Source organism: Schistocerca americana, chromosome 8 (genome assembly GCF_021461395.2).
Source record: "Schistocerca americana isolate TAMUIC-IGC-003095 chromosome 8, iqSchAmer2.1, whole genome shotgun sequence".
NCBI classification, from domain to species: Eukaryota; Metazoa; Arthropoda; class Insecta; order Orthoptera; family Acrididae; genus Schistocerca; species Schistocerca americana.
In genome coordinates, this window is record NC_060126.1 from 448,602,693 (window position 1) to 448,627,669 (window position 24,977).

Here is a 24,977-nt window from a genome sequence, read left to right on the forward strand (position 1 = left end):
GAATTCTGTAAACTTTCGGCTCGTGAAACAGTACGATAATTGTGCTCAGAACCTTTGGTGACCACTTATGAATGAAGACCTCAGTTCCACCCACAGTCTTGTCTCGTACCTTTTCTTTCGAACACCTCTCATGGCTTACGTACGTTTAATTATTTAGCGATAGTACACTGAACTGAACAGGCGTAATCAACATGTAGACACCAGTATCATTGTGTATTATTTGCCATGTAAGAAGAAGAGTCGACATGGTATTAAAAATTTATAATAATCAACAGTCTATTTTTATTCAGGATGCATACCCGGTCAGACGAAGATGGAAGACTGCAACGTATGTACGTGTCTTCCGGCACGTGTCTGGGCATGTACCCGTATGGCTTGCCGCAACAAAAGAGGTTTGTTAAATTTCGTACTATCCCAGTGCTCGGATTTGTCAGATGAAAAATCAGAGTTATTTTATATGTACGTTTCTTCAGACTGTAAGTACAGAACTCCAATCATAAAATAAAAATTGTACATATTCACTAAAACATTTATTTAGCACAAAAATCAGTTATAACGTATTTTATTTTCACCACAGAAACGAGAATAAATAAATTCTTCCGTGAATAGTAATGTACATATTGCTGACTGAAAGCTCTTTGTTTCTTTAACATGGAGTTTCACATATTAAATGTTCGTTCCAGTGTAACATAATACACACTTTTATCTATTGTCTGAGATTTCATCTTTCCTTCCATGACAATCACTTTACGTAAATCTATATCATCCCTTTTTAGTAAGCGATTAAAATATTCTGTTTTGATTACCCTTTTTTATAACTTACGTCTAATTTTGGCAACATTTATTCCCAGCAACAAAAAGTGATATCAAAACATTCTAACTCGGTTTCAGACAGTTTCTAGAAGTGGCCTGTAGAAGTTATTGAACTATAGAGATCGAATATTTCGATTCAGACACCCGTTTTATCACATGATACCACATTTCACTTAATATTGAATAATTAAAGCACCTCAGATATAAACATGAATTTTCATGAAAGATTGCTTAACAAAATCTGTATTCACGATGTCTTTTTTATGATGTCTACACACTCATTTTTCAACATTCACCCTGGTGACCAGCACATTTCACCCAAAGAAAGACATTGTACGTTGACGGTATCAACAATGACGCACTTTGTTGACAGAGCCACAACCTCACCTCTGCTTGAAAGGTTTCATCTCTTTTAAAGTGAAGTCCTCAAAGGTATTCTTCACGTTTTGCAAACAGGTGAAAATAGGTTGTAGCCAAGTCTGGACAGTACGGAGGATAATCGATAACAGTGAACTCAAGGCGTTGACTTGTCGCAGACGTCAGAGCTCTCGAAAGTGTTCTTTCTTTGTCATGCTGAAGGAGCGCACGCTCCGTGTGTGGAAGAAACTTTCAGCTATTAGAAACCCGATTACAGCACGCTGTTTCTCACGCATCGACATAGTTCCGCTACAGGTTGCCATGTTATATGTTACAGTTGCAAGCCCTCTATCGGTATAGGGTTGCAACTTGCGCCAGCGCAACGGAAAAGTCACGGGGTATATGTAGTACTGCAGCTGATACTCAGAACAGAACGGAAAAATTACTTTTCAGCACGCCCTTGAATTAGAAATGCCGCACGAACAGCGAGAGGCTAGAGGCCACGGTCATCAGGGTCAAGTTCAATGGCGTTTATACAGCGCCGATATCGCCATGGAGCTCCCAGAGAGACATTAACAGGAGATATCAGCACTTTACTCAATATACGAGGTGCGACAATAAAGTAATGATACTTGAATTAGAAATCACTTAACCACAGAGATCAGAGTATCAATGAAAACTCCATGTAGGAATATCAACAATATAGGAAAAGACAGATTGCTACTTACCGTAAAGAAGAAACGTCAAGTAGCAGACACACACAGAAGCAAGCAAGCAAGCAACTGCTCGGACCGAAATGGGGGAGTTGGCGGTCGTATGTGCGTGTGCGTGTGCGTGTGCGTGTTTACTGACGAAGTCTGTGGCCGAAAGCTATATCTTAGCGTCTATTAATCGTGCCTGTCTGCAAGTTGACGCGTCTTCTTTACGCTAAGTATCGATCTATATTTTCCTATATTGTTGTTATCCAAACATTAAATTGTAGTTAAGCCTAAATGCTATGTATAAAACAACAGTTGAATTAAAAGTCGTTGCTTTCTAATGTTCTTGGAGCCTTTGATGAGGAGGGTTTGCTGCAGCTGAGTAAGGGGACAGGCAGTGAGTAGCACATACATGCTTGGAATAGGAATATCTACGCCATACGGAGTTATTCGTCAGTACTTCCGGCGGAACGCTTGACAGTGAACAGAGGAGATCTCCAGTTTCGATTCGTAACACGTCGTGTTGCAGTTACAACAGGGAGAGGGCGTATCACAACTTGTAGACACTCTCTTCTCCGTATTTTTGCATCGAATTACGACCGGCCGTGCAAAAAGTTGGAACAGTTATCATCATACACAGAGACATGTGCCGCACGAACAGCGAGAGGCTAGAGGCCACGGTCATCAGGGTCAAGTTCAATGGCGTTTATACAGCGCCGATATCGCCATGCAGCTCCCAGAGAGACATTAACAGGAGATATCAGCACTTTACTCAATATACGAGGTGCGACAATAAAGTAATGATACTGATGTGAAAAAAAATGTTGCTTGCGTTTTAGTCAAGTTTAGTGTTATCTCCTTCAAAGTAGTTCCCTACTGATTGCACACACTTTTTCCAGCGCTTCTGCCATTGATGGTAACATTTCTGGAACTCTTCTTCTGTAACATCCTCCAAGACCCTCGTCACAACTTTTTGGACATCTTGTGTTGTTTGAAAATGGTGTCCCTTGACCACCGTTTTGACTCTTGGAAATAGAAAAAAGTCGCACGGAGCAATATCCTAAGGTGGCTTTGGTAGTTCTGAAACTTATTTTGGGGTTAAAAATTGCTGTACTGACAGAGCAGTATAGGATGGCGCATTATCGTGATGCAGAATCCAATTATCAGCAATGTTGGCACGGACACGAAGAACTCTTTTACGAAGTATTACTAAAATTTCTTTGTAGTAATATTGGTTAACTGTTTGTCCAGGAGGCACCCACTCTTTATGAACAATTCCCTTGGAATCAAAGCAGCACACAAGCATGAATTTCACTTTTGACTTTGACATGCGAGCTTGTTTTGGTCTGAGTGATCCCTTTGAGCACCATCGCGAACTTTGGCGTTTTGTCTCTGGATCGTACTGAAAAAACCAACATTCATCACCAGTGATAATACGGCTCAACAATTCTGGATTGATTTGCGTTTGCTCTAACAGATCGGCTGCTACATTTTTCCGTGTTTCTCGCTATTGTGGTGCGAGATTTTTGGGGACCATTTTTGCACAAATCTTTCTCATACCAAGATCTTCAGTTATTATTAGACGAACCATTTCTCGACTGATGTACAGTTCTTCTGCAATCATTTTCACGGATAATCTTCAATCAGATCGTACGTGTTCACGCAGGCTGGCCAAGTCGACATCCGTCCGTGAGGTTGATGGTCGTCCACTGCGGTCTTCATCTCCAACATTCGTTCTGCCTTCACTAAATATTTTATGTCAACGAAAAATTTGAGCTCTTGACATAACCTCCTCTCCAAAAGTCTTCTGAAGCTTATCATAAGTTGTCATCGCGTTTTCACCCAATTTAACGCAAAAAGAAATGGCATACCGTTGCGCAGTATTATGCGGTTCCATTTCCGTGACGAGAGACTCAAACACGTAACTTATTACAGCACAGTTCACGACTGAGCAGTTGCATCGATGTGCTGCTTTGACTAGAAGCAGCTTATAGACCAAGGTCAAAGATCTTGTGCCTACGCAAGCCTGCAGGGTTGCCACATCTTGCAAAGAAAATCAGTCTCATTACTTTATTGTCGGACCTCGTAGCACGCCGGGTCAACGTCGTTGCAGTGCTCAACGCTACACATCTCGCTGCAACATAGCTCTAACGGCAAAAAACTCCGTGAACGTATTCTAGGCCGAATGTACGTCGTACAGGGGCCGGACGTACACGAGCACGAGTCCCATGCTGGGCCACACGTCACACGTACCCTCTGCTCGCTGACGAGTAACGCGGTACTCGGTAGCTACACTGCTGAGTGCAGAACCGCACCGGATACTGAATCGCGATTGTACGGATTGGACCTTGTTCAAGGAACTGACTTCTAATAGACCATATCAGTTATTCTGTTACCGCAGTGACTATTGCAGTGCCACGCAGCGATTGCACTTGTCACACTGCAACAACATTCGGCAGCCCAGTCACAGGAGCCCTGGGTATCATTAAACCGACTCAGGAGGTACTGACATCGCACTTGGCACCCACTGTCTGAATAGCACGTCAACAGGGAATAGTGCGGGAAAATATGTGAACACTTAGAAGTACATGTAAACGTAGGCTTCCGCGGCCATTGTCACAGTCAATACAATTTTTCCGAGCTTGTGACCGCATTGTCAATGTGTAAAACTACCGCCGGCCGGAGTGGCCGTGCGCTTCTAGGCGCTACAGTCTGGAGCCGAGCGACCGCTACGGTCGCAGGTTCGAATCCTCCTCGGGTGTGGATGTCTGTGATGTCCTTAGGTTAGTTAGGTTTAATTAGTTCTAAGTTCTAGGCGACTGATGACCTCAGAAGTTAAGTCGCATAGTGTTCAGAGCCGGTTTGTGAAACTACCAACGTTTCGGTCACTGCTGCAAGTGATCTTCTACAATGTGTTTTTGTTTCAGTAACTAAAATCACCCTGAAGTAGGTCACTTGCAAGAGTGATCGAAACGTCGGTAGTTTTACGTATTGACAATGCGATGACAAACCCTGAAAAATTTTATTGACTATTTAGAACCACCTTGAGCTGTGTACCTGGCGCTCCAGCATGTGGAATCGCGCTTTCATCAGATAGGCACTGGTGCAGCGATTCCCAACCTTAGTCCATTACCCCTAAGTACAGTCAGTCATTACCTAGTACCCGCCCTTCCTCCCTCCCATACCGTCCGTTGCCCCCCCCCCCCCCACTCCTCCTCACACAAACTTTAGCATCTAACTAAAATGTAAAATGAAAGACTTTTCTGAGAACTCTCTTATTTCTAAAATTATGAAGGATGAATGATATTTAGTTTGTCTACCATATTTTATAGGCTCAGCGTTTATTACATCCTTTCTTGTAGCCTTTCTATTTCTTATTCTTGGCAAACAATCATAAAGTTCTTTATACATCAGGATATCAGCCCAGTAGGGTTCATCTGTGACATCCTCTACCGATATTCTCTTTCTTCCACCATCACATAAGCTCTTGCATTGTATTTTCCTTTCTTCTTCTGATATTGGATTTTATAAGGCTACACCTTTCTCCGTCTATCAAGACGTTCCCTGACTTTGTAAACTATTATTAACCTTTTATGTAGGTCGTTCGTAATATTACAAATAAATCTGTCCAATACTTGGCATTTAGCTTTTAATTCATATTAAAATAAGGGAGGTTTTAGGACGTAGAATAAAAAAACAGAAACGGTCATAGAGCAGGAAAAGAATGATTACAATGTATATTTACAGACAAAAAGTGAAGCCATTAAAATTGCTACACCACGAAGATGACGTGCTACAGATGCGAAATCTAACTGACAGGAAGAATATTCTGAGATATGCAAATGATTAGCTTTTCAGAGCATTCACACACGGATGGTGCCGGTGGCGACACCTACAACGTGCTGACATGAGGAAAGTTTCCAACCGATTTCTCATACACAAGCAGCAGTTGACCGGCGTTGCATGGTGAAACGTTGTTGTTCAAGTGGTTCAAATAGCTGTGAGCACTATGGGACTTAACTTCTGAGGTCATCAGTCCTGAAACGTTGTTGTGATGCCTCGTGTAAGGAGGAGAAATGCGTATCATCACGTTTCCGACTTTGATAAAGGTCGGATTGTAGCCTATCGCGATTGCGGTTTATCGTATCGCGACATTGCTGCTCGCGTTGGTCGAGATCCAACGACTGTTAGCAGAATATGGAATCGGTGGGTTCAGGAGGGTAATACGGACCGCCGTGCTGGGTCCCAACGGCATCTTATCCGCATGGCTGTAACGGATCGTGCAGCCACGTCTCGATCCCTGAGTCAACAGATGGGGACCTCTGCAAGACAACAACCATCTGCTCGAACAGTTCGATGACGTTTGCAGCAGCACGGACTATCAGCTCGGAGACCATGGCTGCGGTTGCCCTTAACGCTGCATCGCAGACAGGAGCGCTTGCGATGGTGTACTCAACGACGAACCTGGGTGCACGAATGGCAAAATCGTCATTTTTTCGGATGAATCCGGGTTCTGTTTACAGCATCATGATGGTCGCATCCGTGTTTGGCGACATCGCGGTGAACGCAAACTGGAAGCGTGTATTCGCCATCGCCATAATGGCGTATCACCTGGCGTGATGGTATGGGGTGCCTTTGGTTATACGTCTCGGTCACCTCTTGTTCGCATTGACGGCACTTTGAACAGTGGACGTTACATTTTAGATGTGTTACGACCCGTGGCTCTACCCTTCATTCGATCCCAGCGAAACCCTACATTTCAGCAGGATAATGCACGACCGCATGTTGCAGGTCCTGTACGGGCCATTCTGACTACAGAAAATGTTCGACTGCTGCCCTGGCCATCACATTCAGCAGATCTCTCACCAATTGAAAACGTCTGGTCAATGGTGGCCGAGCAACTGGCTCGTCACAATACGCCAGCCACTACTTTTGATGAACTGTGGTATCGTGTTGAAGCTGCATGGGCAGCTGTACCTGTACACGCCATCCAAGCTCTGTTTGACTCAATGCCCAGGCGTATCAAGGCCGTTATTACGGCCAGAGGTGGTTGTTCTGGGTACTGATTTCTGAGGATCTATGCAACCAAATTGCGTGAAAATGTAATCACATGTCAGTTCTAGTATAATATATTTGTCCAATGAATACCCGTTTATCATCTGCTTTTCTTCTTGTTGTAGCAATTTAAATGGCCAGTAGTGTACGTAAATATCATGAAAAAGAGTCTCAAGGTAAACACAGTTGTAAGAGAGGCCGATTTTACAACCAGACTGACGTGTCTCTGATGGCTTGTTACAGGAGCGAAGACGCTGCAGTTGGCCCAGAAGAAACCACCGGCGGCCCCAGAAGGTAATTTCGCAATTACTGAAAGGTCTAGCACCTGTGCATGAACTGTCTCAGATAGCAAACATAATCCACCTACTGTCCTAATAACTATCAAGAGTACCGAATAGAGATTTTCTCCCATTTGCCTTAGCCTCTGCCGTTGAAAAATTCTTACCTCCTATTTCCTGCAGCTACAGTAAAATAGCTCTGTGACTGCTTAAAACTGTGTGCCGGACCGAGACTCGAACTCGGTACCTATGCCTTTCGCGGGCAAGTGCTCTACCAACTGAGCTACCGAAGCACGACTCACGCCGCGTCCTCACAGCTTTACTTCTGCCAGTATCTCGTCTCCTACCTTCCAAACATTACAGAAGCTCTCCTGTGAACCTGCAGAACTAGCACTCCTGAAAGAAAGGATATTGCGCAGACATGGCTTAGCCACAGCCTGGGGGACGTTTCCAGAATGAGATTTTCACTCTGCAGCGGAGTGTGCGCTGATATGAAACTTCCTGGCAGATTAAAACTGTATGCCGGACCGAGACTCGAACTCGGGACCTTTGCCTTTGGCGGGCAAGTGCTCTACCAAGCACTTGCCCGCGAAAGGCAAAGGTCCCGAGTTCGAGTCTCGGTCCGGTACACAGTTTTAATCTGCCAGGAAGTTTCACATCAGCGCACACTCCTCTGCAGAGTGAAAATCTCATTCTGGGAACTCTGTGACTGGCGGACTGCAGTGGAGGACAGGGGGCTCGGTCCAGTGCTGCCGGCGTGCTGCACGCCTGACACAGCTTTTCAGTTTTCGTGGTTTGTATCTTTGACAGCAATACTTCACCAACAAGCTGTTGCAGATACTTCAGCATTAATGACTAGTTAGTTTCTTAAATTAGGCTTAACAGAAACTTTACTGACTGACCAGGGTGCAAACGTCTTATCTAATCGTATGAAACAAGTTTGCTGTGCACTTCATGTTCGCACATTATAGAAAAGTCCCTTCATCCACAAATAAACAGACAAACGAAACATATTCATTGAATAGCCTCGAGGATAATTAATTATTATGTTAACAGCCAGCACACAGATTTTGATACATATCACCAATTTGTGATTGGCACGTTTAATTCCGTGGTCAGTACTAGTACCGGTTTAATTCCGTGGCCAATACTGGTACTGGTCTCTCACCATACGAGAGGGAAAGTGTCATCTCTCTTACATACATTACAACCTAAGTTAAGTGACGATGTCAACAACGAAGAAAATTGCAAATAAACTAATGAAGCTTGTGATACCGTAAGACGAGGAAACACGAAAGATCTGGAAAGACATGAACCCATAAGACAGTATGTAAGTCACTTTCGACATTTCAGAGTTGACGAATGAGTGTTGGTTACCAATCGTTACACACAAAAAGCGAAAGCGGAGAACCTTCGATGAAATACAACATATCGTATCAAGCAATAGAAATGACCTCCCCAGTCAATGTTAACATCCACTTGCCAACGAAAACTTCTGTCGTACATATCAGTAGGCTAAAGTCGTCAGTGATGCAGTCGATGCGTAATCACAAATTCGAATACCAGTGCCACAACAACGCAGAAAACCAACGAAGGTTTAAAGGAATGCGCTACCCGATACTCGTGCTGAGCACAAGACGTCATTATACTAAGACCATGAAACTAGTACTTCATAAGTACGTATATTACAGTGTATTTTTCTTATTTTCTTATTTTTTTCCTTCGTTTTGTACTACACAGAGGTGATAAAAGTACTGTTTTTTGAGTCATCAGCCTTCTCACTGGTTTGGTCCGGCCCACCACGAATTCCTCTCCTGTGCCAACCTATTCGTCTCAGAGTAGCACCTGCAACCTACGTCCTCTATTATTTGCTGGATGTATTCCAAACGGCCGGCCGGTGTGGCCGTGCGGTTCTAGGCGCTTCAGTCAGGAATCGCGTGACCGCTACGGTGGCAGGTTCGAATCCTGCCTCGGGCATAGATGTGTGTGATGTGCTTAGGTTAGTTAGGTTTAAGTAGCTCTAAGTTCTAGGGGACTGATGACCATAGATGTTAAGTCCCATAGTGCTCAGAGCCATTTGAACCATTTGTATTCCAATCTCTGTCTTCCTCTACAGGTTTTGCCCTCTATAGTTCCCTCTAGTAACATGGAAGTCTTTCCCTGATGTCTTAACGGATGTCCTACATCCTGTTCCCTTTCGTTCTCAGTGTTTTTCACACAGTCCTTGCCTCTCCGATTCTGTGCAGAGCCGGTTGCTGTGGCCCAGCGGTTCTAGGCGCTTCAGTCCGGAACCGCGCTGCTGCTACGGTCACAGGTTCGAATCCTGCTTCGGGCATGGATGTGTGTGATGTCTTTCAGTGAGTTAGTTTTAAGTAGTTCTAAGTCTAGGGGACTGGTGACCTCAGATGTTAAGTCCCATAGTGCTTAAAGCCATTTGAACCATTTTACTGCTCAGAACCTCCTCATTCCTTACGTTATCAGGCCATCTAATTTTCAACTTTCGACTGTAAGACAGCATCTCAAATACTTCGATTCTGTTCTGTTTCGGTCTTCCTACAGTCCACGTTGCACTACCATACAATTCTGTGCTCCAACCGCACATTCTCAGAAATTTCCTTCTCAAATTAAGGCCTATGTTTGATACTGGTAGATTTCTCTTGAACAGGACTGCCCTTATAACGTGTGCTACTCTCCTTGCTCCGTACGTCATTGATTATTTTGCTGTCGAGGTAGTAGAATTCCTTAACCTCATCTACTTCGTGACCATCAATCCTGATGTTAAGTTTCTCGCTGTTCTCAATTTTGTTACTTCTCATTACTTTCGTCTTTCTTCGATTTACTCTCTGTCCATATTCTGTACTAATTGGACTGTTTATTCCATGCAGCAGATCATCTAATACTTCTACACTTACACTCAGGATAGCGAAAGTCCTAGGACAGCGAAATGCACATATACAGATAGCGGTTGTATCGCGTACACAAGGTATAATAGAGCAGTACATCGGCTTCATTACCCTACCTCAATCACGATGCGTTGTGGATGCTCACTTAAAAGCGCACGTCCATCTTCGAGAGCGCTGATGTAGGCCGCACTAGCTTCTAATGAGACCCTTGGTAGGCTTGCTCCTACAGTCTCCTATTACGGCTACATGCACGACATCGCTTTGGGGTCATGACCTACACCATGCCGGCAGCCGGCAAAGTATTGCATCCACAATCTTCGTAACACTCGAGTATGCGATTCATCATGTTTTCTGCTGCACTGGAGAAAACAACACTATAAAACCGCAACCAGTAAATAGGTATCGACACAACGCTGTTTAATTGGCGTTTAATGGGCATCTCAGAGCCACCCACACCAGTTCCTGAGCTCGGCCTCCTGCAGCTGTGGCATCACCACCTCACCTACTCGGCATTCACGCTCAATAACAATCCTGATACGAAGGGCGACCGCTACACTACCTATCACAGAAAACTACAGAGTGATTTTCAACATGAAAATCGTAAGAATGTGTAACTCGATATAGAGAAAGATATTTCAGAAACGAATGAGAAACTTGTTATGTCCAGCCTATCGCCTACAAAGTGGAACAGATGACTAAATGATAGATCATTCATATTACATATAAAATGCTTACACCTTTCATTTGTGTAACCAGCTTTAAACGACGCATATCTTGGCTGGGAAGAGTCAGCTAACATACTGTCTCTTATAAAAGTTGTTTCTTATGACGTGATCTGTAGGATCATAGGAATAAGAGATACGAGTATCACATAAAGCTCTAACAATACAACTCTCATTGTAATGCCTCTCAATTTACAGGGTGATCAAAAAGTCAGTACAAATTTGAAAACTGAATAAATCACGGAATAATGTAGATAGAGAGGTACAAATTGACACACATGCTTGGAATGAAATGGGGTTTTATTAGAACCGAAAAATTACAAACGACAAAAAGGTCCGACAAATGGCGATTCATCTGACCAAAATAGCAATAATTAGCATAACAAAGTAAAACAAAGCAAAGATGATGTTCTTTACAGGAAATGCTCAATATGTCCACCATCATTCCTCAACAATAGCTTTAGTCGAGAAATAATGTTGTGAACAGCATGTCCGTAGTTATGGTGAGGCATTGGCGTCGGATGTTGTCTTTCAGCATCCATAGAGATGTCGGTCGATCACGATACACTTGCGACTTCAGATAACCCCAAAGTCAATAATCGCGCGGGCTGAGGTCTGGGGATCTGGGAGGCCAAGCATGATAAAAGTTGCGGCTGAGCATACGATCATCCCCAAACGACGCGCGCCAGAGATCTTTTTTGGTTCTAATAAAACCCCACGTCATTCCAAGCATGTGTGACAATTTTTACCTTTCTATCTACATTATTCCGTGGTTTATTAAGTTTTTAAATTTATGCTGACTTTTTGATCACCCGGTACTTTGAGATCGCTCGCTTCATGTATGGAGGAGGACAAAACATTTCCTATATTTGAATGTAGCACTTTTCCTTATACAGTCTACCGTGAATATTGCAAGTATTGTCTTTTATTATAGTTGAGAGTTAGTCTATTAACTCCGAACGTTATTTGCTGTAGAATGTTATTTGTTGTTTTCTTCAGTTCCTGATCTAAATTTTTAACAGCTGCACTCGTACCATCTGTGAAGATAGCATCTTGAGAGTGTGACGGCAGTCATTAACGGGTATCACTATGACAACAAACCCTGTGATGGAACACTGTGTAAAACCACAAATTGCAGTACGACAAAGCAATGATGTAAAACATTTTCCCTCTTGCTATTGGTTAAATAGGACTGAGATCAGATTAATCAGTACCTCTAATTCAACTGTACTCAAATATATATTGATCATTATAGTGCTGAGACCATTTTCTGTCTTAGAAAATATACTAATGCACACATCTTATCAGCATTGTCCAATTACATTTGTAAATTTTTCTCAGGTTATTTACAGCCTCTATGAAGTAATTTCAAATTAACCTAAAACGCACCCAGTTCATTCGAAAAAGTATATGACGCATGTAACATATTATCAGTACGAGGTCGTGCGGGAAAGGCAGTGTATGATACAGAACATCCACCTTTACTTGATTCTGTTGACCAACGCTTCCTAGCGCAGGGAATGAAAATCTAAAAAAATTACTGTTGTTCTCCGTCAGACCTTGTGCAGGCAAGTACCAATAAAGTAATTAAAATGGTTTACCTGATTTTTCTTTCTGTCTTTGGAAACATTTCAGTAGCCTTAAAAACTAAGGCTACTGAAATGTTTCCAAAGACAGAAAGAAAAATCAGGTAAACCATTTTAATTTTTGTTATTCTAATGCACATCGGGTTTTATGAATTCATATATGTATGCGTATATATATATATATATATATATATATATATATATATATATATATATATATATATTTATATATATGTGTGTGTGTGTGTGTGTGTGTGTGTGTGTGTGTGTACGTGCTTATGCTATATTTCAGTTAACCGTTTCAAACATAAACGAAACTCAATTATAAACTAAGCAAAGTGTTACACTGTATACAGGCTGAGAAGTTTCAGATCATAAGTGCATAATTATCAGGAGCATGATCTATGGGATGTGAAAATAACGAACAATAAACTCATGGGCAGAAGTCCCTCATAGTTATGTCCGCTATTTTCAATATTATCTTGAGAAGTTCTGGTGATTTATGTTTATATTCTATTGCAGGGAAATGCTGTATCCCCAACACAACGTACATGGAGGAATGTAATGTGTGTTTGTGTGCAGAAGATGGCATAGGTGCATTCTGCACCCTCGTCTACTGTGACAGAGGTTGGTACGTACGTTTCACTAACACTTTCGTAATACAGACATAATAATTCTGTAACGAAGGCGCGCCTTGCAAGATGTTAAAATTAGATATCTACTGAGTTCAATCTGTGTCTTTTAGCTGAAAATGATACTGCCTATGGCTAAGGGGTTGAGGATTGTCCAAAAATAATAGTTTCCAATGAGCAATACTTGTCTCTGTCCTGCACGGACTTCAAAATAAAACAAGTTTCATTACTTGACACCAGGCCGGTATGAGACCGATACACCATCCTCTATCGACAAGAAGACAGTGACACGGCGTAGCAAACACGACCTGCGACAGGATTCAGAAATATTAATTCTACCGTGAGACTTTACCGACATGATGCAGATATCTGTAATAAAGAACTATGTGATCAGAGTTGCTCAAAAATCCAGGAGAATCTCGATGAGATTTAGAAATGACGCAGAGCCGGACAACTTGTGTTAATTATACAGAAAGGTAGAACTGGGCGCTTCACAAAACCCAGAAATGTAATTTTCTATCACCAAAACATCAATGTCAATGAGCCAGCTCATACAAATTCGTGGGCGGCACAATTTGTATCAATATGAAATGGAATGATCGAATAGACTCAGTCGTAGGTGAAACACGAGAGGGGCTTCGGTTCATCGATAGGATAGCTGAAACATGTAATTAGTCTAGCAAGTCGATTTCTTACAAAACACTCACACGAGAGATAGTGCAATACTGCTCAAATATGTGGGAACCAGGATTAACAGGGGATAGCTAAACAAAGGAGGCCAGCAAGACCCACGAGTGAGTGTCACACAAATACTGAAATCTTAAAGATAAGTAGCAAGGGAAGAATGTTGCAACACATTTCGGCCTTTGTATCACTCCCATAAGTAGTTAAAGCGAGCACATACGCGTTTCAGCAGTCGTTCTTCCCACGTTCCGCAACAGATGGAAACTTGAATAAGCCCTGCCATGAGGTACAATGCTAAATCACTTCACGCCTGTTTGAAGAACGGGTATGTAGATGTAGATGTGGAGATTATTAGTCCTACTCTATACGTTTCATACACCAGTCAGGCACTTAGAACACCATGAAGTGAACTAATTATTGAAATGAACGTTCATCATATTGTTGTTGTTGTGGTCTTCAGTCCTGAGACTGGTTTGATGCAGCTCTCCATGCTACTCTATCCTGTGCAAGCTTTTTCATCTCCCAGTACCTACTGCAACCCACATCCTTCTGAATCTGCTTAGTGTATTCATCTCTTGGTCTCCCTCTACGATTTTTACCCTCCACGCTGCCCTCCAATACTAAATTGGTGATCCCTTGATGCCTCAGAACATGTCCTACCAACCGATCCCTTCTTCTGGTCAAGTTGTGCCACAAACTTCTCTTCTCCCCGATCCTATTCAATACTTCCTCATTAGTTATGTGATCTACCCATCTAATCTTCAGCATTCTTCTGTAGCACCACATTTCGAAAGCTTCTATTCTCTTCTTGTCCAAACTATTTATCGTCCATGTTTCACTTCCATACATGGCTACACTCCATACGAATACTTTCAGAAACGACTTCCTGACACTTAAATCAATACTGGATGTTAACAAATTTCTCTTCTTCAGAAACGCTTTCCTTGGCATTGCCAGCCTACATTTTATATCCTCTCTACTTCGACCATCATCAGTTATTTTGCTCCCCAAATAGCAAAACTCCTTTACTACTTTAAGTGCCTCATTTCCTAATCTAATTCCCTCAGCATCACCCGACTTAATTAGACTACATTCCATTATCCTTGTTTTGCTTTTGTTGATGTTCATCTTATATCCTCCTTTCAAGACACTGTCCATTCCATTCAACTGCTCTTGCAAGTCCTTTGCTGTCTCTGACAGAATTACAATGTCATCAGCGAACCTCAAAGTTTTTATTTCTTCTCCATGAATTTTAATACCTACTCCGAATTTTTCTTTTGTTTCCTTTACTGCTTGCTCATTAAACAGATTGAATAACATCGGGAAGGGGCTACAACCCTGACTCACTCCCTTCCCAACCACTGCTTCCCTTTCATGTCCCTCGACTCTTATAACTGCCATCTGGTTTCTGTACAAATTGTAAATAGCCTTTCGCTCCCTGTATTTTACCCCTGCCACCTTTAGAATTTGAAAGAGAGTATTCCAGTCAACATTGTCAAAAGCTTTCTCTAAGTCTACAAATGCTAGAAACGTAGGTTTGCCTTTCCTTAATCTTTATTTCAAGATAAGTCGTAAGGTCAGTATTGCCTCACGTGTTCCAGTGTTTCTACGGAATCCAAACTGATCTTCCCCGAGGTTGGCTTCTACTAGTTTTTCCATTCGTCTGTAAAGAATTCGTGTTAGTATTTTGCAGCTGTGACTTATTAAGCTGATAGTTCGGTAATTTTCACATCTGTCACACCTGCTTTCTTTGGGATTGGAATTATTATATTCTTCTTGAAGTCTGAGGGTATTTCGCCTGTTTCATACATCTTGCTCACCAGATGGTAGAGTTTTGTCAGGACTGGCTCTCCCACGGCCGTCAGTAGTTCCAATGGAATATTGTCTACTCCGGGGGCCTTGTTTCGACTCAGATCTTTTAGTGCTCTGTCAAACTCTTCACGCAGTATCATATCTCCCATTTCATCTTCATCAACATCCTCTTCCATTTCCATAATATTGTCCTCAAGTACATCGCCCTTGTATAGACCCTCTATATACTCCTTCCACCTTTCTGCTTTCCCTTCTTTGCTTAGAACTGGGTTTCCATCTGAGCTCTTGATATTCATACAAGTGGTTCTCTTCTCTCCAAAGGTCTCTTTAATTTTCCTGTAGGCGGTATCTCTCTTACCCCTAGTGAGATAGGCCTCTACATCCTTACATTTGTCCTCTAGCCATCCCTGCTTAGCCATTTTGCACTTCCTGTCGATCTCATTTTTGAGACGTTTGTATTCCTTTTTGCCTGTTTCACTTACTGCATTTTTATATTTTCTCCTTTCATCAATTAAAGTCAATATTTCTTCTGTTACCCAAGGATTTCTACTAGCCCTCGTCTTTTTACCTACTTAATCCTCTGCTGCCTTCACTACTTCATCCCTCAAAGCTACCCATTCTTCTTCTACTGTATTTATTTCCCCCATTCCTGTCAATTGCTCCCTTATGCTCTCCCTGAATCTCTGTACAACCTCTGGTTCTTTTAGTTTATCCAGGTCCCATCTCCTTAAATTCCCACCTTTTTGCAGTTTCTTCAGTTTTAATCTACAGGTCATAACCAATAGATTGTGGTCAGAGTCCACATCTGCCCCTGGAAATGTCTTACAATTTAAAACCTGGTTCCTAAATCTCTGTCTTACCATTATATAATCTATCTGAAACCTTTTAGTATCTCCAGGGTTCTTCCATGTATACAACCTTCTTTCATGATTCTTAAACCAAGTGTTAGTTATGATTATGTTGTGCTCTGTGCAAAATTCGACCAGGCGGCTTCCTCTTTCATTTCTTTCCCCCAATCCATATTCACCTACTATGTTTCCTTCTCTCCCTTTTCCTACACTCGATTCCAGTCACCCATGACTATTAAATTTTCGTCTCCCTTCACAATCTGAATAATTTCTTTTATTTCATCATACATTTCTTCAATTTCTTCGTCATCTGCAGAGCTAGTTGGCATATAAACTTGTACTACTGTAGTAGGCGTGGGCTTCGTATCTATCTTGGCCACAATAATGCGTTCACTATGCTGTTTGTAGTAGCTTACCCGCATTCCTATTTTCCTATTCATAATTAAACCTACTCCTGCATTACCTCTATTTGATTTTGTGTTTATAACCCTGTTGTCACCTGACCAGAAGTCTTGTTCCTCCTGCCACCGAACGTCTCTAATTCCCACTATATCTAACTTCAACCTATCCATTTCCCTTTTTAAATTTTCTAACCTACCTGCCCGATTAAGGGATCTGACATTCCACGCTCCGATCCGTAGAACGCCAGTTTTTTTTCTCCTGATAACGACATCCTCTTGAGTAGTCCCCGCCCGGAGATCCGAATGGGGGACTATTTTACCTCCGGAATATTTTACACAAGAGGACGCCATCATCATGTAATCATACAGTAAAGCTGCATGCCCTCGGGAAAAATTACGGCTGTAGCTTCCCCTTGCTTTCAGCCGTTCGCAGTACCAGCACAGCAAGGCCGTTTTGGTTATTGTTACAAGGCCAGATCAGTCAATCATCCAGACTGTTGCCCTCGCAACTACTGAAAAGGCTGCTGCCCCTCTTCAGGAACCACACGTTTGTCTGGCCTCTCAACAGATACCCCTCCGTTGTGGTTGCACCTACGGTACGGCTATCTGTATCGCTGAGGCACGCAAGCTTCCCCACCAACGGCAAGGTCCATGGTTCATGGGGGGGGGGGGGGGGGGTACATCATATCGTCAAATAAAAATGTCATGATATTCGACGTGCCTTACTCTATTTTTTATAGTATGTACGAACCTCTTCGTTGGAGTTACACATCTGAAGACGGTAACTATTTGCTGAAACCGATGATGTGAAAGTTTAATATAGGGTACATCAAAAAGGAGTTCACAGCTTTGAAAATTCTTACCAACTTATTCATACGACTTAAACTTGGTGTCGTCTTAAAGGGTAATACAGTTTTAAATGTTTGGTAAGACGTCCGAAATTTCCTGAGTGTCCGCTTTCCACGTAAGTGAATGGACTGACGCGTACCAATTGCACGGGCCCCACGTTCACTGAACCTGATACGTCCTTACTTTCTCGTTTGGTTAATCATCAAAGGTACATTGTTTATTCCATCTTCACCAGCTTCTCTTTCAGAGATTGAATCTACTTCGCTATTAAACAAGTCACGCCTCATATGCTGCAAAAAGTTTGACAAGGAATAGACTTCTGACGGGATATATACCACTCAGCTAACGAAAGTCACTTTTAACCTGTTCAGGTCAAATGACACCAAAACCATGTCTGTAGGTTAAATTAATAATATTTTTGAAAGTTGTGAAGTCCTTTCTGATAGACCCTCTATATACTAAAAATTGCTGCAAAGACTTTGTGACAGATCACACCACTGGCAACTGCTTGGTGACCTTTCCCGGCGACGCAGGAGTGGTTGTGCCCTTAGAAGGGGATGGATGGAAAGAGAACATTGAGAGCCTCTATGAGGGATATATTTGTCTGACGTGATACAAGAAGGTACAGGAGTAAATGTAGAAGAGGTAGGGGATCCAGTCTTAGAAGCTAAATTTTAGAGGTGTTTTGGAAGACTTAAATAACACAGAAGGGAAAGATAACATTCCATCGGAATTTTTAAAAACATCGAGGGACGTTGCAGCAAAACGATTACTCAAGTTGGTGTGTAGAATGTTTGAGACTGGCGATATACCATCAGACTTTCGGAAAAACATCATTCTCACAATTCCGAAGACAACAAGAGCCGACAAGTGCGAGAATTATCGCACAAACAGCTGACCAGCTACTGCATCCAAGTTGCTGACAAGAATACTATGCAGAAGAATGGGAAAGAAAATTGTGTCAGGCAACGGTCAGTTTGGCTTTGGGACAGGTAAACGCAGCAAAGAGGTAGTTCTGACATTGTAGTTGATAATGGAAGCAAGACTGAAGAAAATTCAAGACACGTTCGTTAGATTTGTGGACCTGTAGAAAGCATTCCACAGTGTAAAATGGTCCAAGATGTTCGAAATACTGATATAAATAGGGGTAAGCTGTAGGGAAAGAACAACTTACACTGGAAAAAACACAGAGAATACGTTGTGGGGAAGGCGAACCAAAGACAGACTGCTTACACTACGCTTGTCCGTCCTCTTTTAGAGTACTGCTGCGCGGTGTGGGATCCTTATCAGGATTACCAGAGTTCATCCAGAATGTTCAGACAAAAGCAGTACGTTTTATATTATCGAGAAAGAGGGAAGAGTGCGTCACGGACGTGGCACTGGATTTGATGTGGAATTCACAAAGGCTTTTTTTTGTTGTGGCGGGATTTTCTCACGAAATTTGTATCAACAACTTTCTCCTCCGAATGCGAATTTTCTTTTTAATTGACGCCTACCTACATAGGGGGAAACGATCATCGTAATAAAATGAAGAAAATGAGATGTCGTACAGGAAGATTATGGTGTTATTTTTTCAGCGTTCTCTTAGCGAGTGGAATAATAGAGAATTAGAGTTAAGGTAGTTCGGTGAACCCTCTGCGAAGCACTGAAGTGTGATTCGTACAGGATTCATGTAGATGTAGATGATGATTTTAAAAAGGTCGCATACATCCATTTGGCAATATATCGGTTTCTTAAAAAAACACCATCACGTTCTAAACAAACAGACGAGAAAAGATGACAGTTGCAGAGTACATCGTAGGAAGCTTCTAACTGTAACGTAGGTTGAGTGAGGACCTTTCAGCTGGAGCCCAGATAGTGTGCAAATGAAAGCCCCCAATAAACGCACTTGCCACACTATCGTACATGCGACGACTGACTTGAGGGCTAGGGGTCTGCAAAACCTACCTCCTGCGTTCTGCAAAAACGATCACATCGCACGCTCTCTCCTTTAAACGTTTGGATAAGGAAAATCGAAGTCATTAACGAAAGCACCGCTGAAATGACGCACTCGGCGAACGAGTACAGTGTCACAATAACAATCACCGGTGGGGGTACCACTTTCAAAGATTTGGAGGCCAGTTCGTGCACGTAGATTTGTCATTCGCCACACGACAACACCAGGACAACCAAAACGATCACGCTCAACAATGCTGGACTCACCCTCGAGTAGCAAGAGCTGGGAACGCATAATGCACACAGGAACATGATCGTTTTAGTGGTCTAGGCGTTATGACATGGGGAGGCATAATACTGCGTGGGCGTGCCGGTCTCCAAATGTGTGAACACTCTACGCTTCTTGTTCGAAGTTACTGAACCCGTTTCTCAAGTGCGTCTTTTCAGGGGTGCATTCGGCCCTGGGGACGTTTTAGTGCATGACAGTGCGCCGTCGTATGGAACAGCGCTAGTGGAGTAGCTCGTGTAACAAGAGGAAATACCGCAAACGGTCTGGCTCGCGCACTCCTCCTTGAATCCCATTGACCAGGTGTTGCATGCATTGGGAAAACGTACTGCAGCACGTACACATGCACCAAGGAGCATCCAGCAGTTGTGGAGGCACGGGGTAAGGCTACCGCAACAACTCATTCATAATCGCGGGGCCCGTATGGGAGCACATTGCAGTCCCTGCGTTGCCGTCCGTGTGGTCAGGCATCGTATTAAGAATCATTTCCCGCATTTTCCAATGCCTAGAGACTACCTCGGATCGTTACGACTAAAGTGTAATGATTGCCGTTGTATAAAATGTCAGTTCTATTCGTCTCACTGCGTATTTATTTTAGTTGCCTAATGCACTATTTTGTAGCAGTTCTATCCTATTTACTGTCCAAGTTCCCGCGATCTGCGATACTTGGCAGAGCCACATCATATGAAAGTTACTTTCAAGTTTTGAAAACCAGCGTATAAGACCCTGAATTCTACTTCTTTTCTCTTTTTAAGCCGGCCGAAGTGGCCGTGCGGTTAAAGGCGCTGCAGTCTGGAACCGCAAGTCCGCTACGGTCGCAGGTTCGAATCCTGCCTAGGGCATGGATGTTTGTGATGTCTTTAGGTTAGTTAGGTTTAACTAGTTCTAAGTTCTAGGGGACTAATGACCTCAGCAGTTGAGTCCCATAGTGCTCAGAGCCATTTGAACCATTTTTTTCTTTTTAATTATCAATCTTCTGATTGCTCTCTCCTGTGTCAACCTTTTCATCTCCGAGTAGCATTTGCAACCTACATCCTCTTTTATCTGCTCGATCTATTCCACTCTCTATCTTCCTCTACACTTTTTACCCTTTACAGCTCCCTCTAGTTACTCCCAGATGTCTTAAGTGACGTCCTATCATCCTGTCTCTTCTTCTTGTCCGTGTTTTGCATATAATCCTTTCCTCGCTGATTCTGCAGAGAACCTCCTCATTTCCTATCTTACTAGTCCACCTAATTTTCAACACTCTTCTGTAACACCCACCCTCAGATGCTTCGATTCTCTTCCCTTTCGGATTTCCCGCAGTCTATGTTTCACTACCATAAAGTAGTGCTGTGCTCGAAACGTACAATCTCTAAATTTCTTCTTAAAATTTATGTCTATCTTTTATACTAGTAGATTTCTGTTGATGCTTAGGTAGCAGAATTCCTTAACTTCATCAAATTTGTGATCACCAACATTGATGTTACGTTTCACGCTGTTCTCATTTCTTCAACGCCTCATTACTTACGTCTTTCTTCGATTCACTCTCAATCCATATTCTGTACTCATTAAATCAGCCGGCCCGTGTGGCCGAGCGGTTCTAGGCGCGTCAGTCTGGAACCGCGCGATCGCTACGGTCGCAGGTTCGAATCCTGCCTCGGGCATGGATGTGTGTGATGTCCTTAGGTTAGTTAGGTTTAAGTAGTTCTAAGTTCTAGGGGACTGATGACCTCAGATATTTAGGTCCCATAGTGCTCAGAGCCATTTGAGCCATCATTAAATCATTCCATTCAGCACATCCTGTAATTCTTCATTACTTTCACTGACGATAACAATATCATCATCGAATCTTACTGATATCTTTTCACCTTGAATTTTAAGCCCAGTCTTGAAACTTTCTTTTATTTCCACCATTGCTTTCTTGATACGTTGATTGAACAGTAGGGACGAAAGACTACTCCATGTCTTACACACTGTTTAATCCAAGCGCTTCGTTCTTGGTCTTGCACTCATATTGTTCCCCCTTTATTCTTGTACATATTATATACTAACCGCCTTTCCTTATAGCATACACCGATTTTTTCAGTATTTCCAAAATCTTGCACCAATTTACATTGTCGTATGCTTTTCACACGTCGGCAGATCCTATGAACGTGTCTTGAATTTTCTTCAGTCTTGCTTCCGTTATCAACCGCATCGTTAGAATTGCCTCCGTAGTGGCTTTACCTGACCGAAAGCGAAACTGATCGACGTCTAACACATCCCCATTTTTCTTCCAATTTCCTGTGTATTGTTCTTGTCAGAAACTTGGATCCGTTAGCTGTTAAGCTGATTGTGCCATAATTCTCGCACTTGTCGGCTCTTCCAATCTTCGGAACTGTGTGGATGATGTTTTTCCGAAACTCTGATGGTTTGTCGCCAGACTCGTACATTATACTCGCCAACATGATCAGTCGTTTTGTTGCCACTTCCCTCAATGATTTTAGAAGTTGCGATAGAGTCTTATCTGTCCCTTCTGCCTTATTTCATCTTAAGTCTTCCAAAGCTATTTCAGCTGTCCCTTCTGCCTTATTTGATCGTAAGTCTTCCAAAGCTACTTTAGTTTCTGATTCTCATACTGTTCTTCTATCAGGCCATCACATAAGTGCTCCCTTTATAGAGACTTTGAATGTACTTCTTCCAAGTAATCGCTCTCGCCGCTGCATTTAAGAGTGGAATCCTGATTGCAGTTATTTTAATTTTACGGAAGATTGTTTTGACTTCTCGTATGCTGAGTCAGTCCTTCCGATAGTCATTTCCTTTTCGATATCGTCACATCTTTCCTGTAGCCATTTCGCCTTAGCTTTCTTGCACTTCCTACTTATTTCATTCCAAAGTAACTTGTATTTCTGTATTCCTAAATTACCTTGAACATTTTTGTACCCTTTCTTTCGTAGATCAGCTGAAGTATTTCTTCTGTTATTCACGGTTTCTTCGCCGTTACTTTCCTAGTATCTACGTTTTCTTTTCCAACTGAAGTTGGAAACCCCAGGATATAACGTACTATTTGTGGGAACTTCGTTTATCTGTCGAGTACTCCAACGTGTAGACCATGGAATACTCCATCGCAGTGTCTTCCTCTTCAAAAATCAAACGGTGCCCCAACACACTGCTTCTGCTGAGTCATCACCAGCCATAAATATTTGTCTACAGACACCTTGGCATCTTCATAATGTTCATCTATGCACCTTCTCATTCCTCCTACACTCCAGTTCTCAGTAGAGCGGTAGTTAAATGCAAAAACGCTGCCCTCCATTTCGCATCTTTTCCCCACTCCGGTGAACGGGCAATCCTGTTTCTGCGGTGCCGGGGTACCATCACAGGAAAACTGCGCCGTAAGCTAAGGATTCAGTGGACGTATCAATGCGTGAAAGCTCTAAGAGCTTCGGGGCTAGGGACACAAAGTGTAGCCGGCGTCTCCCTATTGCGTCAGCGAGACACCTCGCCATCAGCACCTCTCCAAAGAGATGTGCACTCAAGTCCAGCACATCGGCTCTGGATACTTTAATTCATATGCATCGGTTTGCAATTCAAGCTCACAATAGCACATAAAATAACTTACTTTCACACAGTTTTTCAATAAATATTTTATGCTGTTTCATTCACTAGCTAATTAAGTCTTCGAAATCAGCTTAATTACACAAGAACTATCATTAAGGCTAAACGAGGTGGAATGAAGTATGATGAGAAACGTCGATTTCAAACCAGTTCCACACTACAAGATCCTTTCCAGGAGAGTGAACAGGTTAGGGAGACACCTCCTGCAGCATTAACTTGCCACTGCTAGATGAAAGAAGAGAAACGTAGTAGGACAGACAACAACTAGAAGATACGGAACACATAATGTATCTTGGGTGTAGTAGTTGCGTGGGCATAAAAGGATTAGCACAACATGGCTGAAAATGGGATATATCACGAAACCAGTGAAATAGTGGTGACTTGAACAAACAATTGTGAAACTGATGGACTTTTTTTCCTTGCAGGGATAAATAGCTTGCCGGTGAATAGCATCTACTCTTCGGAATACCTTCCTTGGGTGCCACAACACAGTCTCGCAACTGTTAACGCTGGACATCCGCAGCATCAACACCTTCCGAGTATTCCACTTGCTTGTATCTTGAATTTACATTTATTATGTTACGATTTGTAGACAATAAATATGTACTGTCTGCTGCTTTTTTGTGTACTTATTGAGTGACGCCTACGATAAGGCATTCACTATGCTGTTCACAGTATCTTATCCGCAGTCCTATTTCCTTAGCAGTAATTAAACCCACACTTGTATAACCCCTATCTGACTTCGTATCTATAACCCCGTATTCAACTGACCAGAAGTCCTGTTGCTTCTGCCACAAAACATCTCTAATTCCCACTACATGTAACTTCAACCAACCTGCCTGATTAAGGGCACGCTACATATTCCAATTCATAAAACGTCAGTTTTCTTTCTTCTGACTGCGCCTGGAGATCCGAATGAGGGACCAGCGGAATATTTTACTCAAGAAGCGAAGTAAACGCCTTATCGTAGCCAAAATAGACACGAAGCCCATACCCACTACAGCAGCAAAAGTTTATATACCAACTATCTCCGCAGATGTTGAAGAGATTGAAGAAATGTATGATGAGATAAAAGAAATCACTCAGACAGTTAAGGGAGACGAACATTTGTGATGGGGGACTAGGAATGAAAGAGAGAGGCGAAGAGCAATATTTTGCTTCAGAGAATGATGTAACAATCACTAACAGTTTGTTTAAGACTCATGAAAGAATATTGTATAAATGGAAGAGACCTGGAGGCAACGGAAGGTTTCAGATTATGTAATCGTAAAACAGGAATTTAGAAATCAGATTTTAAATAGTGAGAAATTTTCGTGGCAGATGGTTATGATTGTAGATTAAAAATGAAGAAATTGCAAAAAGGTAGGAAATTAAGGAGATGGGGATCTGGATAACTTGAAAGAAACATAGGCTGTTGAGAGCTTCAGAGGGAGCGCTGGGCAACAGTTGACACTAGAATACAGAAGAAGACTAATCGGTAGCTTAGAAGATGAAACAGTGGAGGATCAAACAGGTAAAAAACAAACCTAGTACAAATCC

General features: G+C 42.4%; 1 protein-coding gene across 1 annotated transcript; it reads left to right on the forward strand.

The window, feature by feature from the left end:
* The first annotated feature begins 158 nt into the window (after window positions 1–158).
* On the forward strand, window positions 159–23,992 carry LOC124545472 (serine protease inhibitor I/II-like). The gene is made up of 5 exons (XM_047124404.1): window positions 159–211; window positions 291–392; window positions 7,167–7,217; window positions 12,935–13,043; window positions 23,864–23,992. The coding sequence occupies exons 2-5, from the start codon at window positions 314–316 to the stop codon at window positions 23,871–23,873; spliced, it is 249 nt and encodes an 82-aa protein (XP_046980360.1). The 5' UTR covers window positions 159–211; window positions 291–313; the 3' UTR covers window positions 23,874–23,992.
* Window positions 23,993–24,977: the final 985 nt, after the last annotated feature.